Raw genomic sequence first — 20,491 nt, 5'->3', positions numbered from 1 at the left:
TTGGATACACCAAGTGAGAAGACTGGTCTTTGACAATATATCCAATAGTGTCCAGTACCTTTAAAGTAGCTCTTATATGAAAGTAAACCTTGGTTTGTAGAGAAATAATCAGGTGGTTAATTTTGTCAAGTTTCTTGAATACTCTGTGTGAGCTCGCAGTGTGCTTAGTAAATGTTTTTTTCCCTTTACACTGAATCTGTAGCTTCAGGTCCTGGTAATCCAGCGCCTCTCTCCCTGCTGGTGACTGGACTGAATCCCTTCACAAATTACAACCTTTTTGTAACTGCGTTCAACGAGGAAGATTTAGTTCAGCTGATGGGAGAAGATTCTATGACAATTACCGGGAAAACGGCTGAATCCAGTAAGTATTAACTCAGGAAAGTCGAGGATATAAAATTAAAAGGGTGAAACAGAAGAGAAAAAACATGACACTTGTATGTAACTACGTAACTCACATTTGTTTACAACTCCTAATATACATACCAAGCGACATGCTAATAGTGCAATTCTTTACATGACCAAACTCCTTAATGATAATTTTGTGTAATTAATTTTTAATGTTTTTTGTTTGTTTTCATTTTGCAGTAATATTTTTCTGCTCATCTCGCCTAGTTGAATTCCTGTGTACTTTTTATGCCCCCTTGTTTTAATGTCAAACCTAATTTTGATATGTCTGTAATTTTATTGTTTTATCTGTAAATTTTGTAAATTCAATGTTATTTTGCCTATGGCAACTAATTTGAATGTTTTAATAAACCATGAATAATAATAATAATAAATGTAGGGGTGTGAAAATAGCAGAACCATATCTGAATTAAATTAAAGTTTTGGAGAATAAATGAAGCCACAACCTGGCGTTTGTGGCCTGATAACGGAAGAAGATAGTCTCAGAAAAAAATAACTCAGGAAAGGCATACATGTAGATGAAGGAACACCAGGAATCGTCAAAGTACCAGGCTGGGAGAATCGTTTTTAGAATTTTTACAACGCCGATTATTGTCGTCTGGCATTCATGTTTACAACAAGCTGATTGCTTTATTTTATTTTTTCAAGCACCAACATCTCCACTCAATGTTACATTGAACAACACGGGCAAGACGTGTGTCGTCACTTGGGATCGACCTCAAAGGGAGAATGGCATCATCTTGAAATACACGGTAAGGTATCCTTGTCTGCTATAGATTGTTGTCATCAAAAAACAAATATTTATCAGCTTGACAACAGAAAATCTTGTTATGGAATTGGTTTTGATAGAATCGCAAACTATAGAACTGAGAATCAATTTTGTTTTTCTTGTATATTCTGCGAATCTCAAACTTTATGATCTTTCATTTTGGTTGCTCTATACTGTACGTTAAATATGGACATCTTGCCCTGTCTAGTCTCACTGGACTGCAATATGTAGATGGACACTTACTAAAGCATTATTATATGATGGTCGCCTGCACAAGGACATCTTCAATGGTGAACTGACTGATGCCCCATGCTCTCATGGCTGCCCTTCAAGGCTGCCCTTCTAGGCAGCCCTTCAAAGACGTCCTAAAGCGCCACACCAGGCTGCTTCCACCAACCCGGTTGCCTCCTGGCAGGCCTTATAAAATAATCCACTGCACCCACATCAATTGCCGTGGTGCCCTGTGCTTTTGCTCTGGTGCCTTTTTGGCAAAGTTCCAATACAATTTTTTTATTTTCCTCACTCAATTCATAGAAGTGCCCTTTACCAGAGTAAACTTGCTGTGCCCTTTCACTTGGGACTTGGGAAACTGTTGCACTGGATTGCTCTTTCTGGCGCTTTGCTATCCCCACAGGGCACTCAGTTTAATCCCAGTCTCACATTGTCGATTGCGACACACGCCAAACTTATCGTCAGTTTTGGTTATTTTTCTAGATTGGGTTGGTTCGTGGTTTATTTGAAAACATTCAGCAAATTTCCACCAAATTGCATTTTGAATTTAAAATAATCAAAAACACACAAAATAGGATGAGATGGTGATGTCTCTCTAAAGAATTGTATTCATGTTTTACTTTTTTCCTGACAGATTTCTAGGCTTGCGCACTTCTATGATAGTCTGGATCCAGACTCGAGTAAGACTGATACAGTTGAAGTTTTAGGAGATCAAAGGTCATACTTTATCGACAAAATCGATCTTCATGCGTACGCTCGGTACAGGTTTGCAATCACCGCTTCAACAACCGTTGGAAAGGGAAACCAAAGTGTGGAGACCAAAGGCACATGTGATTCTCCACCTTCAGGTAGTTAAAACAGGAAAACATTACGTGGAAGTGCCGTGGCCGAGCGGTTAAGAGCACCAAATTCAAACTCTGGTGTTTCTGATCAGCAGAGTGTGGGTTCGAATCCCCAGCCGTGACACTTGTGTCCTTAAGCAAGACACTTTACCATTGCTTTCGTCCTTCGGATGGGACGTACAGTCGTTGGTCCCATGTGTTGTGTAACGCATGTAAAAGAACCCAGTGCACTTATCGATAAAAGAAGGGGTCCGCCCCGGTGTTCCTGGTTGTGGCTGCTTAATGCTCCGTAACACCTTGCAAACCCTTATAAGGTGCTATATAATTGGGTCTCATAATTCATCACTGCAATAACCTATCTTTCTGAAAGTTTGTATATACTCAGCGCCTTGAGTACCTTGTTCGGTAGATACGTGCGCTATATAAGACTTCGATATCATTATTATTATATTACCTAAAGTTTTTAGCTACTGTCTAGTTTTACTCTTCATTTTGAACAACAAGTTGTGTTTTAGAATTTAGGGTTTATGTCCAGTGTGTCTGGCAGTGGCTGCCAAATTTGCCACAGCACCTTGTAAACCCTTCAGGGAGGAGATTTGTCAATCTTTTATCGAAATTCAGACTTTTTATGTCGGCCTAGTAAATCAGGCGGTATATTTTCCACCTTTCAGAAATCTTGCTGTTTGGTCTACTTCTCTCGTGCTGTGAACACTGTCCCCAAAAGCTTCTTTAAAGCCACTGGACACTTTCTGAACAAAAATTAAAAGTTCACAGATTTACAAATAATTAAAAGTTCACAGATTTACAAATAACTTACAGGGTTTACAGAAGGTAATGGTGAAAGACTTCCCTTGAAATATTATTCCATGAAATGCTTTACTTTTTTAGGAAACATTTAAGCAATTATCAATTCTCGATATCATGAATAACAGATTTATTTTAAACACATGTCATTACGTGGCGAAACGTGCGGAAGCAAGGGTGGGATTTCCCATTATTTTCTCCGGACTCCGACGACCGATTGAGCCTAAATTTTCACAGGTTTGGTATTTTATATATACATGTACATGTAAGTTGTGATACACGAAGTGTGGGCATTTGGACAATACTGTTTGCCGATGTTGTGCGATTGCTTTAAATCTATAATAACTCCTTGGTTTATTAAAAGATGGAAATGGCTTCATTCCATCAAACCTTGGAATTTGTGTCCCAATTTCAGATTTGTTTCATGAGGAATGACTCTCACCCCTGATCTTATAAGGGGCTTCAAAAGTTGATCTCAAAATCAAAGATCTCAAATATTTTAAAGGAAGCTATTTACCATCTTTATCTTCAAACTGAGTAAGTTTAAAGTAAATCTGTGGACGTTATGTTTTGCTTTATGTACCCAACTCCTTTACAGGCAGTGGACACTATTGGTAATTACTCAAAATAATTACAGCATAAAATCTCACTTGGTAACGAGTAATGGAGAGAGGTTAATAGTATAAAACATTGTGAGAAACGGCTCCCTCTGAAGTGACGTAGTTTTCGAGAAAGAAGAGAATTTCCACTTATTTGATTTTGAGAACTCAAGTTTAGAATTTGAGGTCTCGAAATCACGCATCTGAAAGCACACAACTTGGGACAAGGGTTTTTTTTTGCTTTCATAGTTATCTCGCAACTTGGATGACCAATTTAGCTCAAATGTTCACAGGTTTGTTATTTTATGCATATTTTGAGACACACCATGTGAGAACACCGATAGTGTCCAGTGTCTTTAAAGTATATGTCTTAAAACACTCCTCTTTCACAGCTCCTCCCGATCCTAAGACGCCTGGGAGAACCGAAGAAAAAACCACTGACAAAACTTTTGAGATGACCTTGAAGAACGCGTCTTCAAGATATGGTCCAATAAGGTAAACAATGAGGTGTCTTAAAATCCATCTCTATTATTTGCACGATTTTCTTAGACGTGGGGCTCCGCTCCAGATTCTGAAAATCTATCTTGTGAATGTTTGATAATGGTGTTATTTGAATACATAAAATCCATCTCTATTATTTGCACGATTTTCTTAGACGTGGGGCTCCGCTCCAGATTCTGAAAATCTATCTTGTGAATGTTTGATAATGGTGTTATTTGACTACATAAAATCCATCTCTATTATTTGCACGATTTTCTTAGACGTGGGGCTCCGCTCCAGATTCTGAAAATCTATCTTGTGAATGTTTGATAATGGTGTTATTTGACTACATAAAATCCATCTCTATTATTTGCACGATTTTCTTAGACGTGGGGCTCCGCTCCAGATTCTGAAAATCTATCTTGTGAATGTTTGATAATGGTGTTGTTTGAATACATAAAATCCATCTCTATTATTTGCACGATTTTCTTAGACGTGGGGCTCCGCTCCAGATTCTGAAAATCTATCTTGTGAATGTTTGATAATGGTGTTATTTGAATACATAAAATCCATCTCTATTATTTGCACGATTTTCTTAGACGTGGGGCTCCGCTCCAGATTCTGAAAATCTATCTTGTGAATGTTTGATAATGGTGTTATTTGAATACATAAAATCCATCTCTATTATTTGCACGATTTTCTTAGACGTGGGGCTCCGCTCCAGATTCTGAAAATCTATCTTGTGAATGTTTGATAATGGTGTTATTTGAATACATAAAATCCATCTCTATTATTTGCACGATTTTCTTAGACGTGGGGCTCCGCTCCAGATTCTGAAAATCTATCTTGTGAATGTTTGATAATGGTGTTATTTGAATACATGAAAAAGATCATACATGTTCGACTTTGGCACTGAAAATATGGTTAACAGCAGTCCTGGTAAAAAATGAATGAATAAAAGAAGTTGTATCTTTTTTTCTTTTTCTTTTTCTCTTTTTTTCTCTTTTTTCAGACACACCAGGCCTGATGGCCACTTCAAGGTGTGGGCTACAATTATTTTTTTTCAGAGGCTGTTGCAACTATTCCTTGGGCTGATACAGGGTTACCCCTTTTACAGTCCATACGGATGTAGGCTTGGGTACCATCAATTCAAAGCCTGGTCGGCAGAGCAGAAAGCACTACCTTTCCAATTCAAGATCTTATTATGTTGTATCTTATCTTTTGTGTTATGTTTCAGCTGCTATGATATTATAGTTATTCGAATTGAAAAGGATGCTCCGTTCAATCACTCCGTTGACCCCGATGAGATGTATCCTCCAGATAGCATAATGACATATGAGGAGTCCGAAAAAATGGCGGTCCCTTACCTCGCAGTGGTGAAAAACGGGTAAGGCTCACAATATTAGATGTTCAATTTACATCAAGGATATGGATTTTTATTTTATTTATTTTTTATTTTTTTGTGGCCTTTTGCAGACTGTCGTCTAATTTCTGTTGTTTGATTTTATCTATCGTTCTCGTAATTTTCGTTGTAATTTCCATTTTTAAACTATTGTTAATACCCTTCCACCGATGTGTGTAAGCACTGTATACTCGGTACTTTCCCAAGTCCTTTGGAAAACAAGTCACAGGCATATTACTCGAGTGGGATTTGCACCCAGGACCCTTGCAATTTTAGAGCAGTGTCTTACAAACTAGGCCACCAAGATTTCCTGGTAGCTAGAGGCAGTTCGCTTCCTCTGTTTTTGTAGTGGGTACCGCAACGATATAATAGATGTTATACACAATGTCGTTTCCTCCAAAGAAATATCATTCCCCATGGACAAGGTTGATGTCTTGTTGAAGACCTTTTTGCAAATACCCATTGCGCAAGCGCTAACTGTTTAATAAGGTTCATGCTGGTCTAGCTAGCGATCTTGTCACTAGCTAGACCAGCATGCACCTCATTGCATACCTAACGCGGCATACCGAATATTTGTGATAAAGTCTATGCAAGTGTCCACAAAATTATTCTTTTTCTTTTTTCTTTTTTTTAAAGCCATTGGACCCTTTCGGTTCAGAAAAAAAAAAAAAGTTCACAGATTTACAAATAACTTACAGGGTTTACAGAAGGCCATGGTGAAAGTCTTCTCTTGAAATATTATTCCATGCTTTACTTTTTGAGAAAACAGCAAAACAATATAAATTCTCGTTAACAAGAAGTACGGATTTATTTTAAACACATGTCATTACATGGCGAAACGCGCGGAAACAAGGGTGGGTTTTTCCGTTGTTTTCTCCCGACTCCGATGACCGATTGAGCCTAAATTTTCACAGGTTTGTTATTTGATACAGAAGTTGTGGTACACAAAGTGTGGGCCTTGGATAACACTGTTTACCGAAAGGGTCCAATGGCTTTAAGGTTTTGAGAAGGCTTACTTCTTTGACTTCATTTATTTTACACAAAAACAGAAGAAACAAATTCTAGTATAAACCTCTTTTTTTCTAAACTTGAGTAGTTTTTTTTTTAACCGCCAGCCCTTGATAGACTCAATTGGGTTTTGAGCCCACCACTACAAGTGGTCTAGCTACAACACTGTTATTATACCAGTTGAGGTTGTCTGAAAATGAAATCTACATAAACACAGCTGTCTCTAAATTGAAAACATTTTCCATCTATTTGGTGTTTAGGAAAGAACTCCCTCCGACTGTAGAGATAGGTGGATCAAGGGGGTCAGATTGTGGTGGTAGTAGTGGTGACGGCTCATCAAAGAGGAAGAAAAGGAATACGCAAAGACTTCATAGGGGGGATAATGGACCACTTATACCAGAAACAAGATATTCAGCTTTTTTGCGAGCTTTTGTCAAGCTGGATAATGGATCGGTAAAGATGTTCACCTATTTCTCACATTGCTACACATTCAGTTTAAAGGATTTGGGTACTTTTTCAAAATGTCCACAGATTTACATTAAACTTACAGGGTTTGAAGATAATGATAGTGGAAAGCTTCCCTTCAAATATTACTTACCGAGGTGCTGTAGTTTTTGAGAAATGAGCAAAACAATGTCATGAAAATACGTTTGTAAATGATTGAAATCGTTTCGTCTCATGAGACGAAAATTATTTTCATGAGATTGTTTTACTCATTTCCCAAAAACTATAGCACCTCAGCAAGTAATATTTTCAGGGAAGCCTTCTACATGTACTATCATTATCTTCAAACTGTGTAAGTTTAGTGTAAATCTGTGGACATTGTGTTTTTTGTCCTACAAAAGTTACATACATTGTGTAGACCCTTTATACAGGCACTAGGGCACCTTTGGTGAAATGTCAAAGACTCGGTCTATCTTAAAATATTCTTAAAATAACAATCCAGTGAAAATTTGAACTCAATTGGTCTTCGAATTTATGCAAGAGTAATGAAAGAAAAAACACCCTTGTCGCACAAGCTGTGTGCTTTCAGATGCTTGAACTCGAGACCTCAGCTGAGGTCTGGAACTCAATTCAAATATTTCAGTGAGAAATTACTTCTTTCTCAAAAACTATGTTACCTCAGAGGGAGCCGTTTCTCACAATGTTATTTACGATCAATAGCTCGCCTTTGCTTGTTACCAAGTAAGTTTTTATGCTAACAATTGTTTTGAGTAATTACCAATAGTGTCCAGTGCCTTTAATTTCTTTTTAGTTGGTAAATCTGACAAATATTTTTATAGATGTGTTTTTTTGCATCGGGATAAATAGTATAGTTTGTTATTACTCTTACACCGATGTGTAATAAGGACTGTATATTCGGTACTTGCTTGAGTTCTGTGAAATCAATCCACAGGCAAATTACTGGGGCGGGATTCGAACCCAAGACCTTTGCATTGCCGGAGCAGAAGTCCCTGTAAATTGTGGCCAAAATTTAAAAAAAAAAAAAAAATCAACAGGATTCCTACTGCCTCAATCCTTCAAAATCAACCAATAACATGAATAAGATCCAGAATAAATATTGTTTTCTAGTTACTGAATCAGAGTTTGGCTAATTCATAATCATAGACGTTAAACCAATGTTTGTTTGAGAGAGATTGGCTGTTGCCAGCTAGGTTATTATTATATCCCTTTGTGGGAGTTTGCCGAATTCCCTTGATGGGAAGATCATTCAAACAAATAAACAAACAAATAGAGAAACAAAATCAACCGATGTGGATTTGTTTAAAGCTTTACACAAATGTAAATTTCAACACAACAAAATTATTTTTTACAGGAAGTGTTCTCCTCAAGCCCCCTCATGGTGCCTATCACAACAAGTAAGTTACTTTGACCCTTTACCCCTACGCCTGAAAGCCTTTTGTAGGAATGTTTTTTGTTTATTTTTTAATGACTGATTAATTTATTGACTGAAGTTGTTGTGATCATCTCCCAAGTATACAAAATTCCCTGCAACTTTTGGGGCTTTTTGTATACGACCACCAAATCTATATTATCTAAAGGAACATTACGGCCATCTGGATTCTGAGTCACAAGAAAAAATAGTTTAAAAAAAACGATTAAACTTTTTTGCATGACATCGGTTAAACAAAAGAAAGGTAATAAAATGCTCACTGAGCAATACATTCCAATTGGGAAGTTAGCTTTATTTATTTCTCATCAAATATTACTTTCAGACAGAAATATTTTAAGGGTTGTTTTCTGCTATCATCATCATTAGATCGTGTAAGTTTTATGTAAATCTGTGTTCTTAGACAAATTTTGTTCTTACCAATTCCGTAATGTTCCTTTGAGTTTGATAGAGCTTACCTGCATGCAACGAGTTTCTCCCTCATATATTTAAGCCGCCCTGAATGCTTGAAATGGTTTTAAATCTAAATTTAAACATGTATATTTGGTTTGCGGTAACACCATGTGTAAATCTACTTACTGGGTAGATTATGCTCTTTCGAGAACTTGTCTTTCTGTGTATTCTACTACCGCGGAGACTTCTAACTAGTCAAACAGTGGTAGTGCAGTTTATAATAATGATAAATACAACATTTATGGAGCGCTAAATGCAACAGTTTCTAAGCACTATAACCAGATTGACAGAACAGATGAGTTTTATGTAGAGATTTAAAAGTGTCCAATGAAGGAGCTGTTTGAATGTGGGTGGGTAGCTTGTTCCAAAGTGTTGGAGCTATGACTGAAAAGGCACGATCGCCATAGGTGTGTCATAGTGAGGGGTCCCGGTGAAAGCTGGAAATGAGCGATTGAAGAAGAGCGAAAGCGTCGGGTAGCTGATGAAAGTTAAGAAGAACAAAGGGCTATCAGGTCTTCTTGGAGATATACAGGGGCCAAATTATGAACAGCTTTATTATGAGAAGTCCCCTTGATGTACTTAGCGAAAGTGGTAGTCCCAGCCGATTTCCTTAGTTCCACCTAGGTAGCAGTTAAAAAAGCATGAAGGTTCTTTAAAGAACTGAGAAGTCTCCTGAATTCTGAAAAATCTACTTTATGTAGGTAGTAGAATACTTGATATGGCAAGAAGAAACACACATGGTGTTACCACAAACCAACTATTGAGCTCTCGAATGCACGTCATACGTGGCGACTGTGCCACGCTCACCATTTTGGTGGTTTACATGTAAATGCTGCGCCACCTAAAAGGTGTACTTCACTGAATATCGCACAGTGACATTGCCCACCAGTATGACGCATCCAAGATTATTCTGATCTTGACGTCAGGTGAACTGGATAAATACATTGAATTTAAAAAAAATCTCAAAGTTAATCAAAGCTAGAACAATAAAAAGTCCATACATTAACTTAAATCAGAAAACATACTGTACATTGCATTTACTTTTTTTTTTAGAGCTTTTTTCGTATTTTGTCCTTGCATTTCCTACTAATGAGACTTTGTATTCATTTACCCCTCCTGCATGGCGTGATAACCCTTGACCTGCTGTTGAATATTCATGACTCATCAAAGTACCTGGAGGTAGGTGATTTCATTTTGAAGCAACAAGTCTCAAAAGGGACAGTTCATGTGTGGCCATGTGTGGCCATTTCTTCGTTTTATTATCTTTCCTTGAGTGTTAGTTTAACTATTACTTTGTTATTTCATGAGACATCATTGCGTTTTAAAGTTGTGCAACAAGTACAATTACGAACAAAAATTTGTATAAAGATTTTTTTCACTGATCCTTTATTTGGGAAATTATACTACGACAATACACATACCAGGGCCCAAACTCATTCAGCTGTTGTTTAAAGAAAATATTTCTTTAAAAGTTTCTGATAAGCAACATTTGGCATTAAATTGAAGGAACACGTTGCCTTGGATCGGTCGAGTTGGTCTTTGAAAAGCGTCCTGTAACCGTTTGTTATAAAATCGATATGGTTAGAAAAATGTTGTAAAAGTAGAATACAATGATCTACACAAATATGCCTCAAAATTGCGTGGTTTTCTTTTTACCTCGTAGCCAAACACGGTCGGCCATTTATGCGAGTCAAAACTTTGACTCACATAAATGGCCGACCGTGTTAGTTCGCGACGAAAAATTAAAGCCGTGCAATTTTGAGTGGTACTTGTGTGGATCATTATATTCTATTTTTAAAACATCTTTCTCACCATATGCATTTCATAAGAAACGGTTTCAAACGCTTTTCATAGACCAACTCGTTCGATCCAAGACAACGGTGTTCCTTTAAAGAGTAATTACCAAACGTATACCTTCCCTTTAAAGGCCTGGACACTATTGGTAAATTCTCAAAATAATTTTAAGCTTAAAAAATGTTTGGTAACAAGCAATGGAGAGAGCTGTTGATAGTTAAAAACATTGTTAGAAGCGGCTCCCTCTAGGGGTTTTTGAGAAAGAGGTATTTTCTCACTCAAATAATAAAAATATTCAGGCTTGAAGCCTTTATTAGGCATATGAAAGCACACACGCAATTAGGGTGTTTTTTTCTTTCATTATTCTCTTGCAACTTCGATGACCAATTTGAGCCAAAATTTTCACAGGTTTGTTATTTAATGCATATGTTTGGATACGCCAAGTGAGAAGAATGGTCTCAGACAATTACCATAGGTGTCCAGCGGCCGATTTCACAAATCACTAGGATTAAAGGCAGTGGACACTACTGGTAATTACTCAAAAAAATGATTAGAATAAAACCTTAATTAGTAACAAGTAATTGGGAGAGGTTGATGGTATAAAACATTGTGAGAAACGGCTCCCTCTGAAGTAACATAGTTTACGAGAAAGAAGTAATTTTCCACGAGTTTGATTTCAAGACCTCAGATTTAGAACTTGAGGTCTCGAAATTAACCATCTAAACGCACACAACTTCATGTTGCAAGGGTGTTTTTTCTTTCATTATTATCTGGCAAGTTCGATAACCGATTGAGCTCAAGTTTTCACAGGTTTGTTATTTTATGCATATGTTGAGATACACCAAGTGGGAAGATTTGTCTTTGACATTTACCATTAATGTTCAGTGTCTTTAAACATGAATATTTGTTTTTGTTTACCACTAGCGAGTGCGGTTACAACAGTCGTAGGTGTTATCCTAGCTATCCTGGTCATCGTTGTCATCGTTCTTGTGGTCCTCATCTACATGTAAGTATTTATTCACTTCACTCCTTATTACCCACTGATCAGTAGACTTGGCCCCTGTATTTATCCGCAAGGATAAAGACAGATCCCTGCTGCTAGATCCAGTGATTCCATCAGATACAATGATATCATTATAATCGTACAGTGACATAGATGCCTAAACAGTCACTGCTGTCACGTCCGTAAAAGAATTTGAGTGCGTATCTCTATGTGAAATGAGGGTAGGTCAAAGGTGAATATACACGCCGGTCTAGAGGCAGGTCTTTGGCATTATTCACGAGCCTCGAAGTGTGACGTCAGATGAACCGGCTAAGGCTGTGTCCGAAACGACGACTTCGGCTACAGCTACGTCTAGATCAGCGCGTCTACCAGTGTTGAAGAATAGGCAGACGCGGGCGATCTAGCCGTAGCTGTAGCCGAAGTCGCCGTTTCGGACACGGCCTAACTCATCAGAACCTCAGCATACCTTCACTGATTGTGAACTCTTGGTGGCAGCAGACACTTGTGGTACCTACCTGGAATATTTCCTTATGAGTTGATCAGCACGCTTTTGTACAAGTGATTGGTTCTGGTTCACGTAACTGGTTCTATGTAACGCATGTAAAAGAACCCAGTGCACTTGTCGAAAAGAGAAGGGGTTCGCCCTGGTGTTCCTGGTCTGATCGGCAGCAAATTGCGCCACAGCACCTTGTAAAACATTACATGGTGCTACCAGAATTAGGTCTCATACTTCAAACGTAGTCCCACATCTTGCAGGATATACTGTATGTTACAGCGCCAGGAGCGTCACTGAGTGACGAACATGTGCGCTATATTAGAAGCCACAATTATTATCATTATTATTATTGATTCCTTTTTCATAGAAGGTGAAGGAACTCATTGCCTTTCTTGTGAGCTGTGGTGGTTTTTGGAACCACCAGTTCTTCTTGGAACCACCACAGCTCACAAAGAGAGTTCATTCACATGGTTCTAGTTCACTCATGTTGTTTAGTTTTTCATAGAAGGTGAAGGAAGTCAATGCCTCTCTTGTGAGTTGTGGTGGCCCTTGGAACCACCAGTTCTTCTTTGAACCACCACAGCTCACAAAGAGAGTTCATTCACATGGTTCTAGTTAACTCATGTTGTTTTCTTTTTCATAGAAGGTGAAGTAAGTAAATGCCTTTCTTGTGAGTTGTGGTGGTTCTTGGAACCAAAATTTCTTTGGTTCTTCTCGATCTCTGGTTCTTCTCGACCACCGGTTATTCGATGTATTCAGAACCACCACAGCTCACAGAGAGAGAGACTTCATTCACATGGTTCTAGTTCACTTATGTTGTTTTCTTTTTCATAGAAAGTGAAGGAAGTTAATGCCTTTCTTGTGAGCTGTGGTGGTTCTTGGAACCACCAGTTCTTCTCGGAACCACCACACCTCACAGAGAGAGTTCATTCACATGTTTCTAGTTCACTCATGTTGTTTTCTTTTTCATAGAAGAAAAAGGAGTGAAATACCCCTGCTCCACGACAGAGAGAATGGCTTCTCTATGGAACCAGTGATGGGCCGTGAGAAAGAACCGGGTAAGTTTATTTACTGTTATTAATTTTTATTTTAATTCGTTGGACAATCAAACACCTTGACCACAAGTAGTCCAGGGAAAGAACAGCAGTGAAAAAAAATTGTCATCAAAAGAGGTGTACTCAACAGTCCCCATGGTCATAAAAAAAAACTAAATATACATGTATGATAATTATACTGAAAACATTATCAACCCGCAGGCGAGGAGACAGGCAAGATGATAAATAACCGGCCGCCAATTTCACCAAACTCTTCCTACGAAGGATTAATCCTACGAGTTTAGTTTCGTACCCAAAGGCGTAGGACGCTGTGGCTTTTAGGCATCTAAATAGACCACGATCTTGAAGGTTATCCTCTCCCTAACCGGCAGCCAGCGAAGTTGCTTTAAATAAGGTGTGGCATGGTCATGCTTTGAAGCACAACCATAGAGTTTTATAAGACCTAGCAAGGAGACACGCTTGCTATTTTGTAAGATGCAAATTATTGATGTTTTGAATATGAGGTACATGCCGGTGTGTGTATCATGATAAACATGCTATGCCATTGTTGTTTTTTCAATTTATAAAATGGTCGCTTAACTAAGCCAGTGCGCCCTTTAGTTATTATATGTAACTCTATGGGCGTAACGCAAAGTATAGCAGCCAAGTTCTGTGGCCTTAGCACGTCATGGGGTAATGACTTGGGTTTTTTTGTAACCAAAATCACTCTTACTTAAATATTTTATTTTAACCCCTTATTTCTTGTTTTGTTTCCTTTTTCACAGAATTCACCCACTTGGTTGTTCTTCCCATCCCAATCGAAGAACTGCCTGAAAAAGTCCAACAGAAGAGCCAGAATGAAGATGAAATCTTTAAGAATGAGTTCAAGGTAAGTATTAAAGCCATTGGACCCTTTCGGTACAGACAAAAAAACAAAAGTTCACAGATTTGCAAATAATTTTCAGGGTTTACAGAAGGTAATGGTGAAAGACTTCCCTTGAAATATTAGTCCATGAAATGCTTTACTTTTTGAGAAAACAGTAAAACAATATAAATTCTTGTTAGCGAGAATTACGGATAATTATTTAAAACACGTGTCATGACACGGCAAAACAAGAGTGGGTTTTCCCGATATTTTCTCCCGACTCCGATGACCGATTGAGCCTAAATTTTCACAGGTTTGTTGTTTTATATATAAGTTGTGATACACGAAGTGTGGGACTTGGACAATACTGTTTACCGAAAGTGTATAATGGCTTTAATAATAATAATAATAATAATAATAATAATTGTGTTTTTTCTTTCATTATTATCTTGCAACTTCGATGACCAATTGAGCTCAAATTTTCACAGATTTGTTATTTTATGCATATGTTGAGATACAGCAAATCAGAAGACTGGTCTTTGACAATTACCAATAGTGTCCAGTGTCTTTAAGCATACATGTAAGCATATTTCTCAGTTTTAGCTTGAAAACCAGGCAGCCAGAATGCGCGTCACCTTGGATTTGCATTATTACATCATTAATTTCATACAGTTAGCACCGGATGGTTAGCATGCCTTTTTTGTGTGCTTGCGGTAAGCAGCACTATGAAATGGAGACTCGCGCAGTGAGCACAATATCAGCCGTTAAGCAACTCTATAAAATTGGGCAGAGATAGAATAATTGAAGTGAATAATCACCTTTTTTTTAGTGTTATGACAATAACTTGTAATTAGCTGTTCCACCTACCGTCGGAACAGGTTTTGTTTTCGTCGAGATTTTTATTAGCTGTTCCGACGTAGTTTTTCAGTTATAGACTCCTTGGTCATTTTAGCACATAATCCAAGCAAAAGAACACGGAACAGCTTTGTGTTTGTTCACAAACACCTAATGTCTAGTTTTTACTTGATTTTTCGTCCATGCCCAGTCCATACCTGAATCGACAGGAGCAGTCACAAGAGAAGCCAGTCAGATGGAATGTAACAAGGAGAAGAATCGCTACATCAACATCACAGCATGTGAGTAGACACCATAGAGTTATATATAAGAACTAGAGAGCGCACTTGCCTATATACGCGCCCCGGCATGCGCCCAGGCGGCCATTTTCTAAGTTGACAAAACTGGCATCTCACAGCGTGTGTTTGTGCGGCCATTTTGTAAGTTGAACAAACAGCATCGCGTGAGCGTTCAACAAAAAAAACCTCAAACGTGTATTTCATATTCAACGCGGTTGCAGAATGACGCGCTTGTCATCTTGCGGTCCCGTGGCGTTTGTGCACGAAGCATCACTCGTGCGCCCTCTAGTTCTTATATATAACTCTATGGTAGACACAGACAATGTAGCTACCACTCTAGACTGAACATCTGGCATCACACTTCTTGGCTTATGATTTATGCCAGATACCTGCCTTGAGCCGACGTCAGAAACCGTACAAATGCACCTTTGACCCTGCACTCATTTTACAAAGAGAGTTGCAGTAGGGATTCCCATGAACATGTACATGTTTACGTATTAAAGGGGTGCTGCAGTGAATTCAAATTAAGCAGTTAATTTTGCTGTCATTTATTTCTGATATATGTATTGAACATCAAAAAAATGTGTTTTTTTTTATTCCCGACATATCTTACTTGCGTAATTAGCGAATAAGTCATGCCCCCCCCCTTCTGTGGATTGTTACCGCCCCCCATCATCGACGTCACATCGGGAATTCAAACATATCGTCGGCAAAAAGAGTCTGGTCCCTAACTACACGCCCCTAGGTACCAGGCCACACAGTGCACACGTCACTATATGAACACAGCCAGGGGGCCCGACGGCTCGGGCTACCGACATGACGTCACATTTATGCAAATGAAGGCTCCCTTTTAGGGGCGGGGTGGCTTCCCCTAATCTCTTGAAAACCATTTTTAAAATACTTGCGCATTTAATAAAAAATTAAAAAATATGTTTCAGGTTTAAAAAGTCATGTTCAATCGTTTAAATGAATAAAAAAAAACACTGCAGCCACCCTTTAAACAACATTACAGTCATGTACAATTTACAAGTACAATATATACAAACATTATTCAGACGATCGAAAGTGCAGCTGACTAACAACGCATCTGAACAATCAAAACACAGATATGGAAAGCTAACATCACTGCATTGCCCGAAAAAGAAAACAACTTCACTGTTTTCAGATTCTCTTTCACTGTGTTCAGATTCTCAGGTTCAAATTTGTTGGTGAAATGTTACCTCGTTCTCTAAAATTATATTACTTCAAAGGGTGTCGTTTCTAGCAATTTTTTAATATCAACGGCTCTCCAGTGCCCTGTACCACAAAAGCTTTGATGGTCATTCATTTTGTTTGAGTAATTACCAAAGATATACCCTCCCCTTAAAGGCGTACTTATTTTTCTGAAAGGTGTTGTAAACAAAAATTCAGTTTTGGGACTGAGTTGGGCCAATGGTGAGATTAATGCACAGGTATTGTTCCTTAACTTCTACAGACGATCAGACAAGAGTAAAACTGAAGGAGACCAAAGGTGTGGAGGGATCAGACTACATCAATGCGTGCTATGTCAATGTAAGTTAGTTTCCGTAATTCTTTCAAGTGATGACTGGTTGCTTGCGACCGGTTTAAATTGTTGTTAAACAAAAAAATTAGACCGCCCTGCCACAAAGTTTTCAAAATGGGAAACATGACTTTTGAGGTTTTTTTGAGTACATATGAACACTTTGTTTTTTCTGTTTTTTTTTTTTTTTTCACAAAGCTAAACAAAATGGAGAAGATTAAAGCCATTGGATCCTTTCGGTACAGAAAAAAAAAAAAAGTTCACAGATTTACAAATAATTTACAGGGTTTACAGAAGGTAATGGTGAAAGACTTCTCTTGAAATATTAGTCCATGAAATGCTTTACTTTTTGAGAAAACGGTAAAACAATATAAATTCTCGTTAACGAGAATTACGGATTTGTTATAAACACATGTCATGACACGGCGAAACGCGCGAAAACAGGAGTGGGTTTTCCCGTTATTTTCTCCCGACTCCGACGTCCGATTGAGCCTAAGTTTCCACAGGATTGTTATTTTATATACAAGTTGTGATACACGAAGTGTGGGACTTGCACAATACTGTTTACCGAAAGTGTATAATGGCTTTAAAACACATTAAATTTATCGCTAAAATTAAATGTGCATGAAAGGGTAACTTAACAAAGGGTTTACTTTATAATGTTTGCAGCCGTTGCCGCCAATTTAGACACGGCCTAAATATGATACAAAATTGGCATAACAATAATAAGAAATACTTATACAGCGCAATTCATTACTGCAAGTACTCTCAATGCACTTTACAAAACAAATAAACAAATTTATACAAGAGAAAGCATAAATAAACTAAACAATAAAGATTGAGTGAACAGTGTGGAAAGTGACGTCATCCAAAAATTGACTCGCATGAGAACCTCATGCAAAATAATTAGCACAAAGTTTTTGTTGGTTAAAACTGCCCAATTTTATTTGTATTTTAATAAAGGCTCATTATTTGTCCTTCATTGTTCAATTAATAGACAAGAATGAGTCCTCTGGGTTGTTTTGCTGATTTTATATTTGTCTTTTGTTCATAGGGCTATGAGAAACCGAAGAAGTTCATTGCTGCACAGGGTAAGTTGACTTGGCATGTCTAAGTACAAAACATACTTGTGAGAGTTTTGCAAGCAATGTTTCCTAAATTGTAAATTTATAGTTTGACGAGACGAAGTGTGAACTAGTACTTGCTCAGAGGAAGTGTCTATTTTGGGATGGGTGACTAATATTTTGGTAGAACTCTTTAAACGTACTCTCTTTTTACTTCATTAAAGACGCTGGACACCAGTCTTCTCACTTGGTGTATCTCAACATACACATAAAATAACAAACTTGTGAAAATTTGAGCTCAATCGGTCGTGGAAGTTGTGATATAATTATGAAAGAAAAACACCCTGGTCACACGAAGTTGTGCGCTTTCAGATGCTTGATTTCGAGACCTCAAATTCTAAATCTGAGGTCTCAAAATCAAACTCATTGAAAAATACTTCTTTCTCAAAAACTTAATTTAATTTTATCAACCACTCCACACTACAAGTAAGGTTTTAAGCCAATAATTATTTGGAGTAATTACCAATAGTGTCCACTGCATTTAAACAAAGTATTTATGTATGATGTGAATCATAGCCTAGCGTAATAAAACAATGTATTAAGAACTTAATTTAATTGAATTCCATCACTTTATTTCAACATAAAAGTACATGAGAAACAATTAAATAAAATGGCAAATGTAGTTCTGAGTTGATGCATGCTAGAGTAACAACATTGGATTGTTTTTGGTCGCCCCACAGGTCCACGGGAAGACACTGTTATTGACTTCTGGCGCATGATCTGGGAGCAGAACTGCTCAACTGTCATCATGCTGACTAAGTGCCTTGAGAATGGCAGGGTATGTACAGCCTCTCGACATCTGACCCCTGACCCCTCCAATACAGCATCTAAACCACCTGTAAACATATTCACATATTCTTCTCCTGACTCTGCTTATCAGAAACAACAGGGCCCAATTTCATGGCTCTGCTTACCGTAAACACAGAATCGGCACTTGTGGAAGCAGGCAATTATGTGCTTACGTCTAGCGTATTTCACTGGTTCGCAGGAATTCACTGGTTAGTGGGAAATTTTGTCTCACTGCGCTTGCATAGTAGTTGTAGGCATTCTACGCTTACAAGGCTAGCGCAGAAGTTTGGCGCGTGCATGTAAGCGGAGAATGATGATCATAAGCGCAGAATTCGGCGGGAAGCAGAGCCATGAAATTGGGCTAGGAGCATGTGTTTGGTCCTCATATCCACTCGGCCACAACACACCTTTAAAGCATACACCATGTGTACATGTACTTGAAGGTCAGCCCGTGTCCTTGATAAAAATAGACGAAATATGATTCCTGTCGTCCCACGTTTTTGTAAAGATTAATTTAATAATTTGTTTTGGGTTTTTTTTAACAGGAGAAATGTGCCGAGTATTGGCCTGAGGAGGATGCCATCATGTATGAAGACATCATCGTAACCCTTGACGACGTTGTGACATGCGCTGATTATGTCATCAGAAAGTTCACCATGCAGAAGGTAAAGACATAAATTAGATTTAGATGGAACGTGACTTGGACGTGATGAATTACAATTAAAAAAATAGCACTATAGAAAAACAACATTAAAGGCAGTGGACACTATTGGTAATTACTCAAAATAATTATTAGCATAAAACCTTTCTTGGTGACGAGTAATGGGGAGAGGTTGATGGTATAAAACATTGTGAGAAACGGCTCCCTCTGAAGTGCCATAGTCTCCGAGAAAGAAGTTATTTTCCACGAATTTGATTTTGAGACCTCGGATTTAGAACTTGAGGTCTCAAAATCAACCATCTAAACGCACACAACTTTGTGTGACAAGGGTGTTTGTTTCTTTCATTATTATCTGGCAAGTTCGATGACCGATTGAGTTCAAATTTTCACAGGTTTTGTTATTTCATGCATATTTTAAACTGTGAAGGCTAGTCTTTGACAATTACCAATAGTGTCCACTGCCTTTAAGCAAATAGCAGGTATGATTAAAACATGTAATCAAACTCAAAAAACACACATGAACAAGACTGGATGAGGAATACAATCAATAAAACTAGTGGATTGAGCTAGAATTTTCATCTTGTATAACTAAACACAAACAATATTTGAATTTTTGTTCTTTTTGTAGTCCATTGAAGGTGAAGACGAAGATGATGAGCCAGTCCTGGGTGAATCTCGGATCCTGATGCAATTCCACTTCCTGGGTTGGCCGGACTTTGGCGTTCCCAAGTACCCACATAGCCTGCTGTGCTTTCTTAAACGCATCAGGCACATGTCTGGTAACCGCACTGACCCTGGTAACACCGTCATACACTGCAGGTAAAGATACCAGTCTACTCAAAATAACTATTGGCATAAAACCTTTCTTGGTGACGAGTAATGGGGAGAGATTGATGGTATAAAACATTGTGAGAGACGGCTCCCTCTGAAGTGCCAAAGTTTTCGAGAAAGAAGTAATTTTCCACGAATTTGATTTCGAGACCTCAGATTTAGATCTTGAGGTCTCGAAATCAACCATCTAAATGCACACAACTTCGTGTGATAAGGGTTTCTTTTTCTTTCATTATTATCTTGCAACTTCGATGACCGAGTGAGCTCAAATTGTCACAGGTTTGTTATTTTATGCATATGTTGAGATACACCAACTATGAAGGCTATCTTTGACAAT

General features: G+C 38.0%; 1 protein-coding gene across 1 annotated transcript in view; it reads left to right on the top strand.

Annotated features, from left to right (window-relative positions):
- LOC139946174 (receptor-type tyrosine-protein phosphatase S-like) overlaps positions 1–20,491 on the top strand; it is a 73,783-nt gene that overhangs the window by 37,458 nt on the left and 15,834 nt on the right. Inside the window, exons 20-35 of the mRNA XM_071943794.1 lie at positions 203–361; positions 1,054–1,157; positions 2,040–2,253; positions 4,043–4,145; positions 5,368–5,517; positions 6,801–6,993; positions 8,357–8,399; positions 11,603–11,684; positions 13,150–13,235; positions 13,997–14,100; positions 15,122–15,212; positions 16,684–16,760; positions 17,804–17,840; positions 18,554–18,651; positions 19,208–19,327; positions 19,952–20,142. Coding sequence (XP_071799895.1) covers positions 203–361; positions 1,054–1,157; positions 2,040–2,253; positions 4,043–4,145; positions 5,368–5,517; positions 6,801–6,993; positions 8,357–8,399; positions 11,603–11,684; positions 13,150–13,235; positions 13,997–14,100; positions 15,122–15,212; positions 16,684–16,760; positions 17,804–17,840; positions 18,554–18,651; positions 19,208–19,327; positions 19,952–20,142 — 1,852 coding nt within the window. The remainder of the gene's footprint in view (positions 1–202; positions 362–1,053; positions 1,158–2,039; positions 2,254–4,042; positions 4,146–5,367; positions 5,518–6,800; positions 6,994–8,356; positions 8,400–11,602; positions 11,685–13,149; positions 13,236–13,996; positions 14,101–15,121; positions 15,213–16,683; positions 16,761–17,803; positions 17,841–18,553; positions 18,652–19,207; positions 19,328–19,951; positions 20,143–20,491) is intronic.

The sequence above is a fragment of the Asterias amurensis genome, chromosome 13 (assembly GCF_032118995.1).
Source record: "Asterias amurensis chromosome 13, ASM3211899v1".
Lineage (NCBI taxonomy): Eukaryota > Metazoa > Echinodermata > Asteroidea > Forcipulatida > Asteriidae > Asterias > Asterias amurensis.
The sequence above is the reverse complement of the archived record's forward strand: the minus strand, read 5'-3'. Positions and strand labels throughout refer to the sequence as shown.